The sequence below is a fragment of the Bos grunniens genome, chromosome 1, assembly GCF_055505025.1.
Source record: "Bos grunniens cultivar Pamir isolate PY7600 chromosome 1, Bosgru_T2T1.0, whole genome shotgun sequence".
Classification (NCBI taxonomy): Eukaryota; Metazoa; Chordata; class Mammalia; order Artiodactyla; family Bovidae; genus Bos; species Bos grunniens.
This window is the reverse complement of record NC_141165.1, coordinates 122,035,003-122,057,088: the sequence shown is the minus strand read 5'-3', so window position 1 is coordinate 122,057,088 and position 22,086 is coordinate 122,035,003. Positions and strand designations below refer to the sequence as shown.

General features: G+C 37.8%; 1 protein-coding gene and 1 long non-coding RNA gene across 5 annotated transcripts in view; one reads left to right on the top strand and one right to left on the bottom strand.

Annotated features, from left to right (window-relative positions):
- Window positions 1–1,228: 1,228 nt before the first annotated feature.
- On the bottom strand, window positions 1,229–20,622 carry LOC147380184 (uncharacterized). 3 transcript variants are annotated; one of them, XR_015134895.1, is made up of 4 exons: window positions 9,266–20,622; window positions 7,450–7,569; window positions 6,725–6,832; window positions 1,229–6,334 (listed from the first exon to the last, which is right to left on the bottom strand). It is a non-coding gene; the product is annotated as an uncharacterized LOC147380184 (long non-coding RNA). The 3 variants fall into 3 exon arrangements; XR_015134888.1 differs by having other exon boundaries at window positions 6,725–7,569; XR_015134896.1 differs by lacking the exon at window positions 6,725–6,832.
- Window positions 20,622–22,086, top strand: part of CHMP2B (charged multivesicular body protein 2B) — a 34,829-nt gene continuing 33,364 nt past the window's right edge. Inside the window, exon 1 of one of the 2 annotated variants that reach the window (XM_086321696.1) lies at window positions 20,622–21,897. In XM_086321696.1, coding sequence (XP_086177822.1) covers window positions 21,597–21,897 — 301 coding nt within the window. In that variant the 5' untranslated portion in view covers window positions 20,622–21,596. The remainder of the gene's footprint in view (window positions 21,898–22,086) is intronic. The other variant, XM_086321706.1, reaches the window with a different exon arrangement.

Genomic DNA, 22,086 nt, shown 5'->3' with positions numbered 1-22,086 from the left:
AGGGACTCTCAAGAGTCTTCCCCACCACCACAGTTCAAAAGCATCAATTCTTTGTCGCCCAGTTTTCTTTATGGTCCTACTCTCACATCCATACATGACCTCTGGAAAAACCATAGCTTTGACTAGATGGACCTTTGTTAGCACTTTGTCTTTACCACTAGTGTTACCTAATGTCCCTTATAAGGCCTCTAATCCCATCATCCAAGACCCAATCCTCAAGTTCTCATCTAAATCTAGTTACCTCACAAAGGCCTCAGTTCCTAATGCCATCACATTGGAGGGATCTGTTGCTGGAAGATAAATGATTATCAGCTATGTTTTAGTATATCATACATACAAGGTGTTTAAATTAGATAAGCCTAATTAATACTACTTGACACTTTCATTGAAATAGTTAAATTAGTTAAGTTTGAATTATTCTTGATCTTGAACTTGTCATCCTATATATATATATATATATATGTACATATATATATATGAATAAAATACAAACTGATATATATACAGATATATATAAAATAAAGAGAAAAATAAAGAAGGCACAGATTTATTCACATATGACCAAAACAACAATGTAAAATAGTTTCTTACTATTTACAGAAGTTTGAGTGTGGGTACTGTTGGACAAGGAAGTTTAGTGACTGAGGAATCATGAGTGTAGCTCTGTGAGTCCCTCTGAATGAAAGGTAACTGAGAATGATTCTGGGGAAAAAATTCATAATAAAAGTTGGGTACTCTTTATTATTCATCAAGTTGTATGCTGAGGGTTTGTACAACTTTCCTTATGCAATTACTATAACTCAAATGTGTAAAGACTTGTCTTGAATTACATAGAATCTGAGTCAGACATTTATTGCTTTCATGGATTCAAAGGTAAATAAGACAGCCTCTATACCCAATTGAGTCAAAGTCTAAAGAAAGATTCAGACGTATAAACAGATTGCACAATACAATATGATAAATGATAAATGACATACATGAGCAGAATTGTTTGAGACATGGAGGTAATTAACTCTGCCTGGGGAAATCAGAAAAGATCTTGTGATAAGCAGTGTTTGAACTGGTCAGGACACATGGTAAGAGCCCATCTTGCTTACATTCAAAATAAGTTAGTTTTGAAGAAAATGTGTAAATAGAGGTTACCTGATTTGGATTTCAGTTTTCGGGTAGTTTCTATACTTTTGATTAAGATAAAAAAAAAGAAAAAAACATGAATCAGATGCAACTAAGTAAGAAATCTCTTGCTTTATTATCCAGAACTTAATCTAAATAGTAAAATGTTAAACATAGTCGGCATGGATATTTGCTTATACTCTATCTTTGGGTGCTTTTGTCATTGAAACAAACTTTAAAAAAACATTGAGTGAGAAAACAATAGAAGAGATAAAATAATAAACTATCACATAAATGCTGATGGAGTACATTATACAAATTTATACTATGCAAATATTTAAGCTTGGTCTTAGTAACAAAGAGATAAAAAACCATGACCAAATTTCTTCAAAAATGATTGACAATTTTCAAGGGCTGATCATAAACACAAAAATTTACTGCTAAAGAAGAGGAATGGTTATTGTTCTCATGAATCCAAGCTTTAACCTTGAAGAAAATACAGGCTTCTAGAAGTAGATTAACAGCAATACCCATATTAACCAGCACTTGGGGTTCAAAAGGTACTACAGTTAGCCCTGTGTACTAGTAGTAGGCCTGTTTAAGATAGCAGTGAGAAAAAGGATTGCTTTTCATGAACTCAGAAGTTAGGTACAGGAATCAGTGTGTTTTTGTAAGAGCTGTATTCTTGAGAATTATTTTTCTTTTTCAAAGCTGCTAGTGAAAGATATGCTAGAAGAATTACTTAACTAGGGGTAAAATTCACATTTTTAAAATATTTACCTTACCAGATATGATTTTAATTTGGGCATTTCTCATTCCTCCTTCTTTAGCAGAAGTATTTCATGATGAGACACTAAAACTAGTTAACTGTCAGGGGTGATTCTTAAAGTTTACATTCTGAAATTCTTTTCACAATCACTTATTATTTCATAGTTCTGTTTGTCTACACTACATTTCTGCTCTGACACCAAACAACAGTTCTATAATTAACCCCCACCTGGTTATCAGCTCTGTGCCACTTTTCTGAATTCTCTTCCTTTCTCATCTTTCTAGTATTGTACCCTTAGTGTGTGTGTTAGTTGCTCAGTCATGTCCTTCTCTTTGTGATCCCATGGACTATAGCCTGCCAGGCTCCTCTGTCCATAGAATTCTCCAGGTAAGAATACTGGAGTGGGTTCCTATTTCCTTCTCCAGAGGATCTTCCCAACCGAGGGACTGAACACTGGACTAGTGCACTGCAGGAAGATTCTTTACCATCTGAGCCACCTGGGAAGCCCATATGACCTCACTATCCATGGATCAATGCAAGAATTGCCTTCAATTCTCTTTTATTATCAATGCCTTACACACTGGTCATGATGAATAACATGAAAATATTTACTGGAGTCCATTCAAGTTCTAGTTGCTCATTTGAACTATGCTACCAAAGTGCATGCTGCTGCTGCTAAGTCGCTTCAGTCGCGTCTGACTCTGTGCGATCCCATAGACAGCAGCCCACCAAGCTCCCCCATCCCTGGGATTTTCCAGGCAAGAACACTGGAGTGGGTTGCCATTTCCTTCTCCAATGCATGAAAGTGAAAAGTGAAAGTGAAGTCGCTCAGTCGTGTCCGACTCTGTGTGACCCCATGGACTGCAGCCTACCAGACTCCTCCATCCATGGGATTTTCCAAGCAAGAGTACTGGAGTGGGGTGCCACTGCCTTCTCTGACCAAAGTGCTTACTATTATAATTCTCTTCCAGTTCCTTGAGACATTTTTTTGTGCTTACTATTATATGCCTTTCAAAACCCCAAACATATTCTACACTGTTAAAAAAAAAACTGAGTATCACTCAAAAACTCCATAAGTTTACTACTATGCTCAGTTATCTGTATGTAATGCCATACATTCTTTTTTTCCTTTTCTTCTGTGAATCCAGATTTTTCCTATTCTCAGAGAGTAAACTTTTGACCCATGAACTGCAAATTTTATTCTTCCTACTCTGGGCTCTCATTCCACAAAATATCTTCTTTATCTTTACAGTATCAAAACTCTGTTTTTCTAAACTAATTATTATAAAACAATTTGAGTTTTGTTCAATTTGCTCAATCTAAAAACTCTGCCTCTCATACCAATCCCCTCAAAATAAAAAAATAAATAAATAAAACAAGTTTCCTCAATATGACTATCTCCTTCAGTTACTGACTCATCTTCTTCCTTCCTTTTGTGGTCAAACATCTTGAAAAAATACTTTGTTCTTAATTCTGTAAATATCCTTGTCAATGGACTATAGAGTAGTATAAACCTGGCTTTAGCCTTTATAATAGGCTGTATATCCTCAGGCAAGTTATATAAATTTTCTAAGTCTATAAAATTTTAATACCTATGGCGAAAATTTTGTAGGACAATTATATGTCATCATGGTCCATAACACTTGCGCAGTCCCCAGCACTGTGTAAGTGGTCCATGAATAGCAACTATCATCATTCTTATTCTTTCATATTCTTACTATTCCTACTATTGTTTCAATTCACTATATTTCTTTCAACTCACTATATTCTCACTTATGCCCATGACTTCATCCCCAATTATCTTATACAACTGCTCTTCCTATACTCACCAATGACTCCTAATTGTCAAATCCAGTGAACTATCTAAAAAGTTTTATTCTATTTGAGTACTAATATTTCACACAGTTAGGTGCTCTCGTCACTTGAAATACTTTGCTTTCTTGATGCTTACGCTGTCTGCGTCTCTTAATCCTTTCTTTCGCTATTCCTTCACGGTCTCCTTTATTGATTGACTCTTTGTTCTTTAGGTAAAAGTGTTAAGTCTCTCAGTCATGTCTGACTCTTTGTGACCCTGTGGACTGTAGCCCGCCAGGCTCTTCTGTCCATGGGATTTTCCAGGCAAGAATACTGGAGTGGAGTGCCATTTCCTCCTCCAAGGGATCTTTCTGACCCAGGGATCGAACCTGCTGTCTCTTGTGTCTCCTGCATTGGCAGGCAGATTCTTCACTACTAGCACCACCTGCCTTAAATAATCCCCCTCCTACAAACTTTATTTTAGTAGTCTCTATCTTCTAGTCTCCAGTTCTAATTTTGGTCCTATCATACCTCAATAAAAATACTCAATTCATTGTTTGTTAATGACTTTGAACTCCAGTTTACCTACCACAAAATGACCTTCTCAAATTTAATGTTAGCAGTCCAACGTGAATGCACTTATACTATGGAACTGTACACTTAAAATGACTAAAACAGTCAATTTTTTGTCATGTACAATTTATAAAAAAAAATTTAAAAATCAAATGCTGGAGAAGTCTTCAGTGATTCCAATTACTACAATCTTCTCATTGCAAACTAAATACTTCAAAATCTGTTTCCAGTTTATTCCTCTAAGTTCCTCCAATATTGCTGTTTCTGTCACTCTGATCTTGGCATATATTGTTCCCTCTACTCAAAATGTGTTCCCTTTTTGTCTAATAAGCACTTATTCATGATTTAACCCCTAATATTTCTTCTGTTTTCTCAGAATCTCCCAGGCAGAGCCAGTGACTTTATAGTTACTCCAATAATAATGTTTTTGTACATACACACATATATAATACAGTGCTTAGGCTTTTCTGGTAGCTTGGCTCATAAAGAATTCAACTGCAATGCAGGAGATGCTGATTTGATTCCTGGATTGGAAAGATCCCCTGGAGAAGGGATAGGCTACCCATTCCAGTATTCTTGGGCTTCGATGGTGGCTCAGACGATAAAGAATCTATCTGCAATGCTGGAAACCTTGATTCGATCCCTGGGTGGGGAAGATCCCCTGGAGGAGGGCATTGCAACCCACTCCAGTATTCTTGCCTGGAGAATCCCATGGACAGAGGATCCTGGTTGGCTACAGTCCATGGGGTTGCAAAGAGTTGGACATGACTGAGTGAATAAGCACAGCACAATACAATGCTTATCACCTTATAGCTATTTACTTCTCCTTTTCTCCTCAGCTAGAATGTAATGACATTAATCTCAAGACTATACCTCATAAGACTTTCTATCCCTAGTTTTTAGTAGAATTCCTAGAACAAAACTGCTACTTATTATGGATTGTACAAATAGATGGATGCATGAGAGTAGATAGAAAAAATGGTGACAAATAACATTGTGAAAATCCCTATTATAGTACTTTATTTAATCTAATATGACATCAGTTCTCAGAAGTACCATCTCTTATGTGCAATTGAGAAGGAAAAAATCTGCCAATAAAATGATATACTTTCCTGAAATATATATTTTTTATTTTATACTATTGGAAGAGCCTTTAGACTTATCTAGATGTAAAAAAAATTAAATATAATTTATGAATATATTTAAAGAAAATATAAGACTATATCACTTTGGGGATGATACATAATTTTCTAAGTCTCAAATTCAATTGATATGTAATTTCTGAAATATATTTACTTTCAGAGACTACTTTTTTGAATTTTTTTTTATTCCTTCATCAATGAGCATGCTTTCATATTAATTGTCATCTTTTGTCCTACTAAATGTGTTTCTGATGCATGGTTATTTTTTACATAGTCACTGTTTCCTTCAAGACTTTCATTTAGATTCCCAATTGGCAGTTTTTATATCTGACACTAGATTAATCTTAGCAGGTGTTAACAAATAGCTGTCTTTCAGCAACAAGGGCTCACACCCTCCTTTAAATGGTCCTTAAATGATTGGTTGATTGAAAATCATGAGGTTGCAGTTATCCACTCACAATGGCAGCAATTAACAACTAAGTCATTATAGTTTTGGGTAAGTTTATGTTCAAAATGGTTCAGTGCATGCCCACTAAATAAATCAAGAAGTAAACATTGCAATTCACTAGGGTAGGCTCCTACTTGTTTCTTCCAGAAAACATATATCCAGTCTATAGTTCAGACAATTTTCAACCGACTGTGCGTGTACATGAACCTATGTATGTGCATAGAAATATGGAGTAACATTTCTGAGGAGATAATTTTCAGAAATATTTTGAGGTTAAAATGCAACATGGAGGAAACATTTGAACATTGGCAATTATGCACAATTTCTTGGTGATACAGTGTCTTTCTTCATCCATGTCCATAATCTTCATCTTCTCAGTGCTTTGGTATTGATGGTCTAACTTGGAGGCATGTCAGAGAGTTGCAGGATTCATCAGCTTATCCTATTTGACAAAATTGGAATTTATTCAGTTTTCTTCAACTGAATCACATGTTGCTGGAAGTGAAAGAGGTAATATTAAATTTGCTGAAGTTTCTGGAAAATGGATGTCAAGCATTTTAAAAATAATCTGTGTTACAACGAAGTTGGTCATACCATCTTCTCAATAATTTGAAACCTCATCCATCTAGGCTGAGATACATGGATATTTCTCTTTCCTTTAGTTACAGAGCCTGGTGAGTGATTGCCAATCTTTTTACAGACATCTCATTAATAAATATATGCATGTCTTATGTTCTTGGATCTCACTAATGCTTTTGGTTGTTTTTTTGGTAAGAAATTATAGAATTGTGTTCATTTCTCCTCTGATTAACATTTGCTTCATTAATATCAAATTAATGTCCCACTGCTCCGTTCCCATGTCTTTCTAAGTACAAAATAACTTACTGTTTCAATGCTGAATCACAGAGTAATCATTCTGACGACATTTTCAACAATGCACAGAACTCAATTTAAGTTACTGTATGAAGTGCCATGATGGAGTCCCTATATGTGCTGGAAAGAGCAGTTACATTAAGAGTTATTCAGCACTGATTTTAAGTTGCCATCAATTGTTAAAATATTGGACAAGTATTATCCCATAGGAACAACAGGATATTATTGACTTCTATGGAATTCAGCAAGTGACAGTTTCAGAAATTCTTGATTATTTTGTTGTTGTTCTTGACTTTTATCCAGTCACAATCCAACCCATTTACTTATTTCTTAATAGAGGGCTTTACCTCCTACATCACTTAGAGAATTCAGATATTGTAAGCTATTTATGTGGTAACATGTTTACTCTTCCATAAAGCTCATCCAATCTCTTTCTCTCCTCTCTTTCTTTATTTGCTTAAATCTCAGAGGCAAAGAGATTAATTTTCCTTTCTGAAGCCTAACTTTCCCATGCTCTTTGCCTGGCACACCTATGATATAGATAAATATGGCATTGATGGTGATGTAGGTAGTCTTCACCTCAGTTTGAAAATCAATGGTACCACCAGTTTCAGTCTTTGCCTTCACTAGGAGCTTTCACGATATTACAAAAGCACTCATGGGGGAATAGAAGTTTCTTGTTCCTTTTGTGCCCTTTCTTCCTTTAAGGTTGTCAAGATTAGTAGAGAAATGTTTACCTTTTGCATGTTATACTCAAAGGAATCCAGATGCTCTAAACTATTCCAAACTCAGGACAGGATGAAATCCAAAACCAATATTAGTTGCCCTGACAGCAAGGTACACTGTTGACCTTGGTCCTTTGGGAGTAAGGAAAATCAGAAGGATGAAAAAGATAAAAATTATGAATAATTTTTTTAAAAAGGTAAAAATACTCATGGGCACCCATTCAAGGTTGACAATGTGTAGATTACTGAGAGTCCTGTACAAAACTTGAAGGCATTTCTCACATTTCCCCTAAGTATGCTTGGTCCACAAACTGAAAGAGTTTTCCCAGACCCATACACTCAGCCCACAAGATGTTATGAGGTTATATCTCAATTATCTTGAAAAAAAAAATCTACTTTTTAATTCTAAAAATTTTGAAGTATATTCTTTAGTCGATGACCCCACTTTCTTTCTCACCATCATTTGCTCTGTATCTTAAAGCATTTTGATCTTCTGCTCCTACGCCAATGAAACTGCACTTCCTTTTTCTCTCACTCATACTTTTCATCCACTATTCATGATTTTCACGATTTTGACTACCCACCCTTGAAATTCTCTTTCCTTCTGATTTTCCTAACACTAAACCAGAGATCCTCAACTTATTTATTTGTGTTGTTTATTTAAAGAAGCTGAATGAGATTGCTTTCTTTAAAAAAAAAAAAAAAAAGCTGGAATGTTGAGAACAAAGTCTTCACAGAAAGTCATATAAAGAAAGGAAGTGGAGACACACAACTTCACAACTTTTAACCCCACATTTCAAAACTCTGGTTTTCGATAATGGTGGGTAAAGGAGTTAAAGCAAAAAGGTGTTTATGCAGCAGCAGAAACAGGAAATGTTCTTTTAAGCATGAAGAGAAGACATTTATCTGTCTCCCATATACCAAAGGATATAACTTGCTTTTAATAACATTTAGTAATATGCTTATAGAAGTCAAGGGGGTGATTTCTTGGTTCACAAAGATTTTTCTGTATCTGCGAACAACCCAATAATAGGCTAAGTGTTAGTTGCTCAGTCATGTCTGACTCTTTACAACCCCATGGACTGTAGCCTACGAGGCTCCTCTTTCCATGGAATTCTCCAGGCAAGAATACTGAAGTAGGTAGCCATTCCCTTCTCCAGCCCAGGAATTGAATCTGACCTGGGCTGCTTCTTCCTGATCCAGGAACTGAACCTCTATCTCCTGCATTGCAGGTACATTCTTTCCTGTCTGAGCCACTAGGGAAGCTTGATTATACTAAACATGATTATATTATACTCTAACCTGCCTATTGTGAGTGTATCTGAATATCCAGGGGTAAATATTTTATCTAAATTAGGCATATTGACTTGGTATCCTTGGAATCCCAAATTTTGAAGGAAGAAACACAAAGGCTTGCTGGGCATTTTACCTGTGTCATGTTAATAAATGTCAATACCTGGAATAAAAAGACATTTATTCAGCTCCTAACAGTTATCCTAGTCCCTCTTATTTAACTAAAGTATACTTTTCACTCTTTCAATTAAAGTTGTAATTCAATATTAAATACTGCATAGATTCACAGTGAGAATGTACCATTTGCTGATCCCTCACATAAGACATACCAAATGCTGCAAGGTTGGGAAGTGTGTTTCTCTTTTGTTGCCCCTCACAGACTCTGGAATAAAACCGAAAGTCCAAATCATGCACATTTTGTAAATAAAATTGAGCCTTATGAAAATCTTGGTAGGAGAACATTGTCAGAAAAGATTTTTTGTTATCAGATTAAATGTGATTCTCAGAGTTTTATTAGAAAGTTCAACTCACTTACTTTGTATCTCTTAACCATTTGTTTTCCTTATCATCTGGGCTCTGAGGATGCTTGTATGTTCCGTTACTTTTTATTGTCTGCTCTTTACAACACACCTGTGAGTTAGAGAAATATGATTATTCATACTGTACAGATGGTGGGACTAAGGTATAATGCCATCCACAATCTGAATAGCAGAGTCGGAACCAGAATTTATGATTCCCCAAACCTCACGTGGAGCAGTATTTCCTGTGATATCTCTGCCCTCCCCTTAGCATTCATGAACAAAAAGCTGCAGATAATTGCAATCTTTAATCAAAATGCCAACTACTTTTCCAGAATGAGTTTGGCTCTTTCACTGTAAGTAGAATATATTATTCATTAAAACATAGGTAATGATTATTAGTAGTACTCAGAGATAAGTTTTAGCTGATTATTGGAAAGTATTATCTTCTGTGTTAAGTATAAGCTTAATTCCTTCCTCATTTGATTTCTTATTTAGGACATTTAAAAAAATTTTATTTTATAATGGAGTATAGCTGATTTACAATTTGGTTTTAGTTTTAGTTGTTTAACGAAGTGATTCAGTTATACATACACATATAGGACATATTTACTAAAACAAACAAAACTCTCTGGTGGGAAAAATGTGTTGGAAATAGCATGGAGCTAAGCTCTTAACCCTATGTGGAAACTTGTCAGCTTAGTCACCTAGGGTAAATGACATTTTGTGTCAAAAACATATGAAAATTTAGACTAAACTTATTTTACTGGTAAAGAAAAGGAGGACATAGGGAGAAAAATAATTTGGACTGATACATTTTTGTTATTTATAAAGCAGCTATACATCAACATTAATATAAAGGCCTTTCCCCCCTCTAAAGACTAGGTATAGAAAGGGAACTTATTGGCCTATAGCATATATTTACCCCACTCCTTTTCTTCTCTGGTTAATTTTGGAGAAACTAAGTTAATTGAACATATAGAATAATATTAAAGTTGATTTTCTATTATGTAGAAATTAAATACATCTTTGCCATATTTATCATCCTATAATATCCAAATTAAGATTTTTTAAAGTGTTTTCAAAGTTTAGTTTACCATCCATGTTGTTGAGACTTTTTTCCTGTCAGTTAATGAAGCGCAGGAGTAACCTAATTCATGTTATTCCCATCTGTCATCGCTGCAGCAGTGATGAAGCCCAAAATGAAATTCCACTCTTCATTTAGTTCCTGTACCTTGATATTAGTCAGGTAATCAAGCACAACTCCTGGGGTCTTGCATTTTCAGATGAAGAAACCAAGGTCAAGTGACTTGCCCTGTGTCACACAGCAAGACATCTAAGAACAAGGAAAAGATCCAGCATCCTTGGACTTTCTCAGACGTTACCAAGACCGCCGAACCATACCATCTTCTCAGGTAATTGCTTTCTCTGATATCGAGTGGGTCACATTTTCTTACCTCTATTTTTTTTTCCTTTTTAAACAGAATCTTTTTTTTTTTTTCCTTTCTTTCTTTCTTCTTTCTCTTCATCTCTTAAACAGGCATTTAGAAATGCTATTCTCTGCTTAGAGTTTCTGGTAATTATCTTCAAGGAAACCAGAATACAAATTTAAAGTAGTCATTAACATGCTGATTAGAAATTTCTCTCAAAGACTCAAAAGGCTGGAAGAGACCCCCAGAGATCATCTGATCCAGGCCCTGACTTCAGGCATGTTTCACCTAAACAGTTTCCAGCAGATGGAAAACTATATTTATGACCCCCAAGGAGAAAGTCCTCATCCTCCCTTGGTAGCAGAACTCTGTGCTTAGATCTGCTTTTCTACGTAATGCGCGTTATGTGCAAGATGTAGAAAAAGCAACCGCCCACTTTTGTAACATCAGGTATTACTAAAATGATGGTTAACCATAATTTACACTTGTATTCATATGACTTATTTCACCAACATTTCTGACTCAATTTTGGAAAGTCTTCTTTGTCATTAAGCATTATTTTGACATAAAATTTTTTGTAATTTATTTTTCAATTTTTAAATCATATTCTGGAGGATACTGCATCTTCATGATTTTAATTTAGGTAAAATGCTTGCCCGGTCTATTTTTGTGCCTTTTGCTTCTTAAATGCAGAATGTGTCCCAAAGAAATACTAGTATTTTCTGTCAGTCTCTATTTCACCATTCTAACCTGAATAACCTTACACTGAATTTGAGGGAACTGTGAGACTTAAGAACTGTTTCTAATGTTTTAGAAATTGAATGATGAGCTGAGTGCATGTGTATATTCTGACTTGTTCACAAGAAGTGCCTTCATCACTTTCTAAATTCTTTAGCAGATTGTGGATAAAGGCTTCCCACCCTCATATTCCCAATCCCACCCTCATGTTCCCAAACTCTTTTCTGGATCATTCCTTTCAGGGGCTGAGTTCAGCTTTGCCATTTATGCTTCTGACCTAAAATAACTTTCTGTCTTCATTAAAATCAGAATATACTTATAAAAATATTAGTGTTCTGAATCTCCATATTGATGGCAGAAATCACTTGTTGAAAGAAAAAATTTCCTAGCTCAAATGTATCCTGAAATGTATCCAAGAGAATGGGGAGTTTTCCCAAAGGGCTGACCTCTCATATTTACACAACTGACCTCAATGAGCTACATGAATTATATCCTGGGCACTGAAAGTCATAGGAACATACCATCATTTCTTCATAAAGCAAAATGTCTCAATGCCTGCACATTTCTCAAAGACTGCCTTCCAGATCCTTTCTTTATTCTTCTTTATTATTTGCTTCTTTATTAAGACAGATCTATAGGACAGGACAAGCACTGACTTGAGATCTGAGTCACTGGGGTTCCTTGTAGAACCCCCACTGAACGACAGTGAGCTTTGGCAATTCTTTGTTATGGGTCATGATAGCTATTTGTAAAATGAAGAACTTGTAATAGACAACTTTTAAAATCCCCTTCACCTCTAAAACTCTAGCATAAGTGAATGAAAAAATGAAGAAATAAATGACTGAATAAATTATTGAGCATTCTGGTCTGTGCTCAGTATCTCAGTCATGTCCAACTCTGTGATCTCATGGACTCATCATGGATCTCATCAGGTTCCTCTGTCCATGGCACTTTCTAGGCAAGAATACTGGAGTGGGTTGCCATTTCCTTTCCCAGGAAATGTATTTATTTCTTACAATAAAATTGAGTGGCATTAATCCAATGTGCATTTTTGAAAAGTATTTAAATTATATGCTAAATGACGGTTGAATATTGTTGACTTGATATAAAGTTTATTGAAACCTTAGTTGTCAAACATGTGGAGAATGAAAGAAAAAGGAAGTCAGTCATCTAAACATTTAAATATGTTGATTGTCAACACTATGAATGCAGCTTGAGTCCAAAATTAAATATCAATTAAAAAAAACTGTCGTTAAATACAAACATACTATATCCATATGAAAGAATTTAGAACAAAGCATTAAGCCAAGTCTGTTTCAATGAAAAATTCCATGTCCCATCCTGATGGATCCTGATGTTTTGTACAAACAAGATCCTGATCTTTTGGACAAACCTTTGTCCAAAGGTCTTTTACTCCCTTTCATAGAAATCTGCTAGAGCTGATGTGAGAAAGCATCAGGAATACTCCCACCAAAATGAAAAAAAGATAGGTTAATATTTTGAGCACAGCTGACTATGATGTATAGTAGTAGAAAACAGCAGTCTATTCACGTCATGGGGTCAACAGTGCTCTTCAGAACCACATGGGTGGTGTTGCAAACGACTGGGGAAACAATCTACAACTCAAATATCCCAAAGAATGCCAAGCAGCACAATGATTCATGCTTTTTGTAAAAACATAGCCTCACTTCTGGCAGGCAGAATGCTCTTCCTCAAAGATGTTTGCCTCCTAAAGCCTGAAACCTATGAATATGCTTTGTTACATGGCAGAAGGAAATTAGTGTCTAGATGGAATTCAAGTTGCTAATCAGCTGACTTTAAAACAAGGGAATTTTCCTTGAGTGTCTGACTGCGTCCAATGTAATCACAAGTTACCTTCCATGTAGAAGAAGGTTAGAAGACAGGGTCAGAGACAGATTTGAATATGCTAACCTGCAAGACTTGAAGATGAAGAAAGGAGCAAGGGCCCAAAGAATTCAGGCAGCCTCTAGAAGGAATACATTCCTGATGAAACCTTCATTTTAGTCCATTAAGACCCATTTTAGATTCCCAGGATCAATAACTAAAATATTACATTTGAGTTAAGTCACTAAGGTTGTGATAATTTGTTACAGCAGCAGTAGGAAACTCATACATCATCCTTCTGGTAATAAAGTCAAGGGTAGCCATTCAGGGGAAAAGTTGAGAGTAAACAACTTCTGTACAGCCTTCTTTATAAGTCAGTATCCTATTCCAGCTGATCTCAGGCTTGTACTTAGACTCTCCACATCTCCAAATGCAGTAGCTGTTATCATAAAAATGATTTTAAACTATGAAGACTGTTCTGATATGTCAAATCAACTTGCTATTCTTGACTACAAATTTAGCCCTCCTAATACAATAACTTTTCTTGTAGGGTTACTTGTCATCACTAAAATATGTTATTCTTAATTTGGCAATTAACTTATCTAATATTTCTTTATACTTCTTTATGCTGTACATGGAGCAGATAATCACTAAATATGATTATTGTTTGTGCTATTGTAAAGACCATGTAAAAGTTAGATTCAGCTAGAAAGAATTCCACAACTGAGTCTAAATACATATTAACAAGATTTCAATAAACTGAATGCCCAGACCTCTTTTATGAGGGATTGTCTTAAATTTTTATAATATAGAAATACTAAATTTTTAATTATATGTTTTGAAAAGGCTAGTTTGTAGCCTAAATTGTAATTTTCACATATAAAGTAGAGAGAGAAGATATGAAATTCTCATATTAAACTGTGAAAATATGATACAGCATTCCTCCAGCATATGAACATTGTACATAGATATCACTTATCACTGCAATTGTGTCTATCAACAAGGTCCAGTTTATGAACTTTAGACATTCTTACATTTTTTGCATCAAAAATAACTAAAATTATTTTCAAAATTATTTTAATTTTTCATCTACTCTTGGGCATCTTTGAGATTCTGAGCCAATTTTTTGAATATAACATATTTAGGAAGAAATGAGGCTTAAAATGAGGTTTAAAAATGAGGTTACATCACTAAATACAATACATTAATTATAGTCCAACAGTCTGAAAGATCTCCAAACTTAAAATTTATAGTCATACATTCAATTAAAGATGCAATTTTGTTAGTGGCCTTGAGAGACCATATACTGTGACATTTAATTCTTGAGTGCATGTGTGAATGCTCATGTCATGTCCAGTTGTTTTGCGACCCCATGGACTGTAGCCTGCCAGGCTCCTCTGTCTATGGAATTTCCCCAGCAAGAATACTGAGGTGGATTGCCATTTCCTCCCCCAGGGTATCTTCCTGACCCAGGGGTCGAACCCACACCCCCTGCATTGACAGGTGGATTCTTTACCACTGAGCCACCAGGAAAGCCAGGGTTACATTTATCTTTTTAAATTGTTTAATTTTTGACATACCACTAGTAACTGTAATAAACTTTTTACTTCTCTAGAACAATCTTCATGTCTAACTCATTTTTAGATCCCTCAGAGTTACTTCCTTTGTGACTCAGCTAGTGAGGAATCCACCTGCCATGGGGGAAACCTGGGTTCAGTCCCTAGGTTGGGAAGATCTCCTGGAGAAGGGAAAGGCTACCCACTCCAGCATTCTGGCTTAGAGAATTCCATGGACTGTATAGTCCATGGGGTCACAAAGAGTCAGACATGACTGAGTGATTTTCACTTCCAGAGTTACTAACTAGCACTATATATTTCATAACACATGTGTTCTTTCACTATTTGTTACTGAATAAGCAATGACAAGAAAGCCACATAAATGTAGCTTGAAATGAGTACTACTCTAAAAGGTCAACTTATTTGTATAGAAAGTTCAATGCCATTATTTTAGTAAATTATTCATACTTACTAATTTACCAAGATCTAATATCCAGAGCCTTTCTTAATTTCTATTCATGTGAAATACAAAGTGAGATAGCTATTAAGGTTTATTTTATTGAAGAAGCAAAGCCATTACCCCTATGTTGAAGTTCATTTCTATTTGTATGGTAGTAGTTCTGTATTGTAGTGTTCTTATTGGATTGAAGAGCAAATGTACACATATGCTGTGTTGTGCCAGGGGGCACAAATTCAGTCTTGATTTACTCATGTGCAACTCCTATTAACACTGAGAAATTCAGGGCAAAGTTTAGTTTATTTTTCAAAAAGGATAACACTGTTACATATTCCAAATAACACAAGAACACTTTGTGACTATAAAACCAATGATGTGCAGCCATACACATTTAGGGTATTCATTTAGCTTTTCATTGACTAAATGTCTGACTTGTCCAACTCATTTTTTATAGCAGATATTTTATAAAGCAAGATTTGACAAAGAGAAAAATGAGGTGAATTTCGGGAACTATAAAAGCATGGAGGCAGAAATTATAGGGAATATTTGAAATTTTAATGCAAAAACATGGTGACCATGCTAAAATGTGGGAAAATGTTGCATCTGGTTTGCACACATTATTTGTTGCATAAATGTTGCATACATTATTGGGCTTGAAATGGATATACATGTGTTTGAGATAATGCCGTTTGAGTGTCTGTCCTTTATTTAGCCTGATGGAATAAGTGATGTCTCTCTGTTTTGAATTTGGAGAAGGTGAAAGAGGGGGATCCATGTATAGATACTGAGCCCTGACAAGAGATGGAAGCCAGGAAATGAAGGTAAAACAGGAGGTCCTTCTCCAATGTACCTTTCCTTTAAATCAAACCTTGGCTTCCTCTGTGAGCAAATGTGGGAAATAGCAACCTTAGACAGCCCACACTCTCTGCTGTCCTGTCCCCTGAGTGCACACACTTACCCATTCACAGTCACATGGTAACTGACAAACACGAGCCAACATAATTGACTATGAAGCACGAACTCAGCGAAGGAGCCTGTCCCCACTTATTCTGACTCAACACCTTCTAGCTGTACAGCTTTGAAAAGCCTTTTGATTTCTCTCTTAACTGTTATGTGTTTTAAGAAACAAGAGATTTTTGGATTTTTCCAACTCTTTCTGCCCTAAGTTTCTAAAGTACTTATAAGTGAATCAATACAAACATGAATATCTCCAGTGATGCATGAAAACGTTTATATTTGGGCTACAATTATCCATAATCAAGAATAGGGTGGGAAGACTGAATAGGAATTTATATTTTTTAAAAACACTAAAACTTTTACTTGACTAAAATCTTGATGTAATTCAAAAACAGTAATATAATTAAAAGGAGTTCTATCAGAAATTCCATGTAGATAACAAATGGCATAATTTTAGGATCGCATGTAAATAATTATGTTCCATGTGAGTGATGCACAATGAAGAGAAATGAATAGGAAAGCAACCTGGATGGTACAAGTTTGGACATATGATGAAATAACAGAAGTTCAATCTGTGGAACAGTTACGTGTGTGTGTGTGCGCACATGCACGTGCACATTCACACTTGTATGTGTGGTCCAGACATAAGTATTGAGTTTATGTTGATCTCCTTCTGAGAAATAGAATAGCATGCTCTGCTCTGATTCACATTTTGACAGGACCACTCTGTCTCTATACTGATACAAAAGAAGTGTGAGCTGAAGATGAAAGCAGGGAAATATTAATTACATAGATGGTTATAAGCTGGAGGAAAATGAAGATTACCTGAATCAGGATGATTCAAAAACTATAAAATACAATTATTCTCTTGGCTTTACCATATCTTTAAAGGTGAAGCCAATAAGATTTGATGGCATTACTTGGAAGGAATGGAACACCCTATCCCAAGATTTGGCCTGAGCTATATTCTATTCATAAAAGAATTTCAAAATTTAAAAGAAACTTAGAAACCTTACAGTCAAGCCTTTGATTCTTCAAAAGAATTCTTTCTACCACAGCTTGCTCCTGCTTGAGCACTTCTGTGACAAAACACTCACTATCTCATCCAGCACGCATCCTGTTTTTGAAGAGTTCTGCTCTTTTCTTTATTCTGAGCCAAAGCTTGTTCTGTGATGGACACGTATGCTATCATCACATATAAAAAGAAATACTTACTTGGTCTTCACCCTCATTTCTGACATAAAGCTCCTAAAACCCTTGAAAATTCGTAAGTGATAAAAGCAATAAATATGTGTTGACATCCATAACAAACCCCTTTCAAACACACCGAGTTTATGATAATAAAGTGACTTTTGTAAAGCTTCTAAGAATGGGGGCTGGTCATGAGAGGAATGAGCTATGTGTTAGAGGGTTGGAATTTTGAGTCTCCTTCCTCCAACCTCTGGAGGGGGGAGAAGGCTGAAAATTTAGTTCAGTCATCACTGATCAATGATTTAATCAGTCCTGCCTTATAAGGCATTAAAAATCCAAAAGGTTGGGGTTTTGGGAACTTCCAGGTTGGTGAGCCAGAACACATCCACATGCCACCTTGTTTGAGCTCAAAACTCCATGGGGACACAAGATCCTGCATTCAGAATTTGGCCCTAGGTATCCCTTCATCTGACTGTTGATTCATATTCTTTAATATCCTTTGTAATAAACTGATAGCCTAATGCAGGTATCTCCAATCTCTGGGGAGGCTGGCTGGGACCTCCTATCAAATCAGCAGCAGCATTAGATTGGAAATGAATAATAAATATAATATTCTTAAATCATCTCAAACCCCCTCCTTGCCTGCCAGGTTTGTGGAAAATCTGTCTTCCACAAAATTTGTCCTTGGTGCCAAAAGGTTGGAGACCACTGGTCTAGTGAGTAAACTGGTTTCCTGAGTTCTGTTGAGACAATCGAACAAACTAACTAAACCCAAAGGGGGTGCTTCTCAGGTAGCCCTAGTGGCAAAGAACCTGCCTGTCAATATAGGAGATGTAAGAGATGTGGGTTCGATTCCTGGGGTGGGACGATCCTCTGGAGGGAGAGATGGCAACCCACTCCAGTATTCTTGCCTGGAGAATCCCATGGATAGAAGAGCCTAGTGGGCTACAGTCCATAGAGTTGCAAAGAGTTGGACACTACTGAAGCGACTTAGCATGCATTCAAAGGTGGGGGTGGGTGGGTTATAGGAACATCTAGTTTATAGCTGGTTGTTTAGAGGCACAGTTAACAATCTGGACTTGCAACTGGCACCTAAGGGGGGTGGGTGGTGGAATCTTTTGGGATCTGATGCTATCTCTGAGTAAATAGTGTTGGAATTGTTGGAACTGAGTTGAATTGTAGGACACCCAGATGATGTTGGAGAACTGCTTCGTGTGGAAAAAAAATCCCACATATGGGAATTGGAGTTGGAGTGTAATAAGTGAACGATAAGAGATGAAATACCTGGTAGGAAGGTGGAAGAGAAAATGGTGGAGGAACACAACTTGTTTCTTCATAGTATGTCCCCAACACATAACATGGTACGTGTCATTAGGAATATAACAAATATTTTTCAATGAATAATTTGGAAGACTAGTATTGGGTCATAATCACCATAGGATAATAAATCATTATTTCTTAAGATTTAAAAGTAACATTAGAAAGTTTTCTCTGTCCACTATGCATGTTTCTTGTTGATTCAGTGAGTTTGTATGTGATAATGTTGGTTTTAAAGAAATGAAAAATACCTAGTGTTCTACTTTATGACTCCTTGAAAGTGAAAATCTCTCAGTCGTGTCCCACTCTTTGCGACCCTATGGACTATGAAGTCCATGGAATTCTCCAGGCCAGAATACTGGGAGTGGGTAGCCTTTCCCTTCTCCAGGGGATCTTCCCAAACCAGGGATCAAACCCAGGTCTCCTGCATCGCAGTCGGTTCTTTACCAGCTGAGCCACAAGGGAAGCCTAAGAATACTGGAGTGGGTAGCCTATCCCTTCTCCAGTGGATGTTCCCGATCCAGGAATCGAACTGGGGTCTCCTGCATTGCAGGAGGATTCTTTACCAACTGAGCTATCAGGGAAGCCTCTATGACTCCTCGGTGTCCTAAATCTAAGTTATATTTAAGCATACATGCCCTTCAATAAGGTGGTGGTGGTGGTTTAGTCTCTAAGTTGTGTCTGACTCTTGCAGCCCCATGGACTGTAGCCTGCCAGGCTCCTCTGTCCATGGGATTCTCCAGGCAAGAATACTGGAGTGGGTTGCCATTTCCTTCTCTGAGTGATCTATAAAATATAACCAGATACAGTTTGGCCACCAACTAATCAGAATAGATTCCAGTTTGCTTATCCAGCTATCAGCTTGCTTCAAACTAGGGGAGAATGACGCTATTCCAGTGCTGGGTTTAAATACTACACATCTCTATTTTGTCTTTATTGTAATGAAGAAACCCCATCTTGAGCTCCTGCTGTGCACTTTTGGAAGGTCTTCCATATGGTTGCTGCTAAGTATTTTGGCATTTTCCCAACTGTTACAATTGGGTCAGTGGGGGGGATTGTGTAGGAGTAATAAAACAAGGGTGACTGCAGCAGGGAAGAACAGGATCACTACACACATAACAGCTTATTGCCTCTCAGGCATTCAAGCACTACTCAATGCCATTCATTACAACAGGCATCCAGGGTAAACTGCCTCTTTGCCATAGAGCTTACTCCAGGAAAGGCCAGGCCTTGGATGCACAGACTGTGTCCTGCTTACCTTTTTTCCCATTTCTTTACGATTATGCTTTTCCTGAGAAAAGAAAGTTTTCCTGAGCAGATTCTCAGCTAAATTTTAGTAGCAACGGCAGGAAGAACAGTTAGCCCTGAGGGCTTTGATGTATCTGCTGCTGCTGCTGCTGCTAAGTCGCTTCAGTCATGTCCGACTCTGTGCAACCCCATAGATGGCAGCCCACCTGCCTCCCCCATCCCTGGGATTCTACAGGGGAATAAATGAGGAGGGCTTCCCTTGTGACTCAGCTAGTAAAGAATCTGCCTTCAATGCAGGAGGCCTGGGTTCAATCCCTGGGTTGGGAAGATCCCCTGGAGAAGGGAAAGGCTACCCACTCCAGTATTCTGGCCTAGAGAATTCCTTGGACTGTATAGACCATGGGGTTGCAAAGAGTCGGGGAAATCTGACTACCTCAAATACTTAAAAATCCTTGAGACATAATTCATAAAACCAGAGGTGATTGATAATACTGATACTGTTATTGAGGTGTCTTCCTATCAGAAATCACATCTTTGGAAAAAAGTACTATTATTTTCATCCTGTGGAAGGCAGTGTTACTTAAAGCACTAATAGATTGGGAGAAAAAGTGTTCAATGCAAAATTAAAATTATAAATAGCAAAGTAATATATTAAACAGAGATGTGTACAAATACAAACACACAGAGACTGAAAGCGGGGGAAGGAGGGAAGGAGGGAGAGGGACACATACACACACAAAAATGAACAATGAATTTAAGATCTCGATCCAAACATAATATTTCCCATATTTATGCTTATACACAGAAGGATTCTTTAAATAATTCTTTATGCTTTTCCTTGTACATAATATAAAGCTTTTGTTCCACAGTGAACACCAATATACAGGTATGAAACATTCTAATAGGTTCACAGTGTAGCCATAAATTTTTCTTGATCAACTGCAAGAAACTGAGATATTAAAAAACAGAGTTGGAGACATTTAAACCGGTGTACAACAAATGTGTGTGGATTTCTGTTTCCAGTCAAGAGCACTAAACAAAAAACACTGCATTAAGAAAGCTGCTCCCCACCCTTCTCCCGGCCACTTCCAAGCCTAGAAACCGGATCCCTGGAGACCCACACCGGGTGATAGGAGCCCCGGGCCCAGGGCCGCAGTAAGCGCCTTGGGTCCGGCAGGGGGCTGCGCGGGTGGGCGTCGGGGAGATTGCTGAGCCAGTCACCGCGGAAAACTCCCAAGACAAACACCACCAGGGCACGGACCTCAGCATTATCATCATCCCCTGCACTTATGAAAGGCTTGATACAGACAGCAAGGGGATGGTCATTAATCAACTGGTTCCAGGACGACCCACGCTTGTCCTAGGATTCTGGGGACCCCTACTTCCAGCTTCTTGGTGGGCACGGAGGGCGCTAAGGATCATCTCTGTCTGCATTCAGCGTGGAACCCGGACCTAGAAGCCACCTGACCCTGCCCGCGATCCCCCAAGTACTGCTAACATCGCTAGCGGCTCATCACTCCTGGCGCCAGGACCCCAGCAAGCTGGAGAGTCGGCAGCCGCTGAAGTGAGGGCAGCGGCCGCGGCTTCAGGCGCCGCAGTGCGCAGGCGCATGCGCAAACGGCGCAGGCGCCGCCTAGAAGTGACTTCTCCAAAAAGTGTCTTAGTTCGCGGTCACCTGAGCTCCGGGCAACTCGGCTGCGGCAGGCTTCGAGGATACCCGCTCTCCGCGAGTCCTGACTGCAGACCCCGCCCTCTTCAATTGTCCATCCGCTCCGCCATCCCGAACCTTTCAAGGGTCTGTCATATCCCTCCTTGTTCTTTCTCACTCGCGGGCCGGATTGGGCCGAGCCGGGCTGCCCGGGTGCGGTCCCTGACCATGGCGTCCCTCTTCAAGAAGAAAACCGTGGATGGTGAGTTCCGTGCCTGGCTGAAAAGGCCTAGCTCTGCGTTTCCCAGGCTTATTTGGGGGACTTCCGGCCTTGACTCTTGTTGCTGTCCCTGGGGGCGGGGCTGGATCAAGTGGCCCCACAGGTGACCGCCTTCGTGCGTCACTTTTCCACTTCCCTGTCTCTTCGGACTCGCCCTACATGAATCTCACC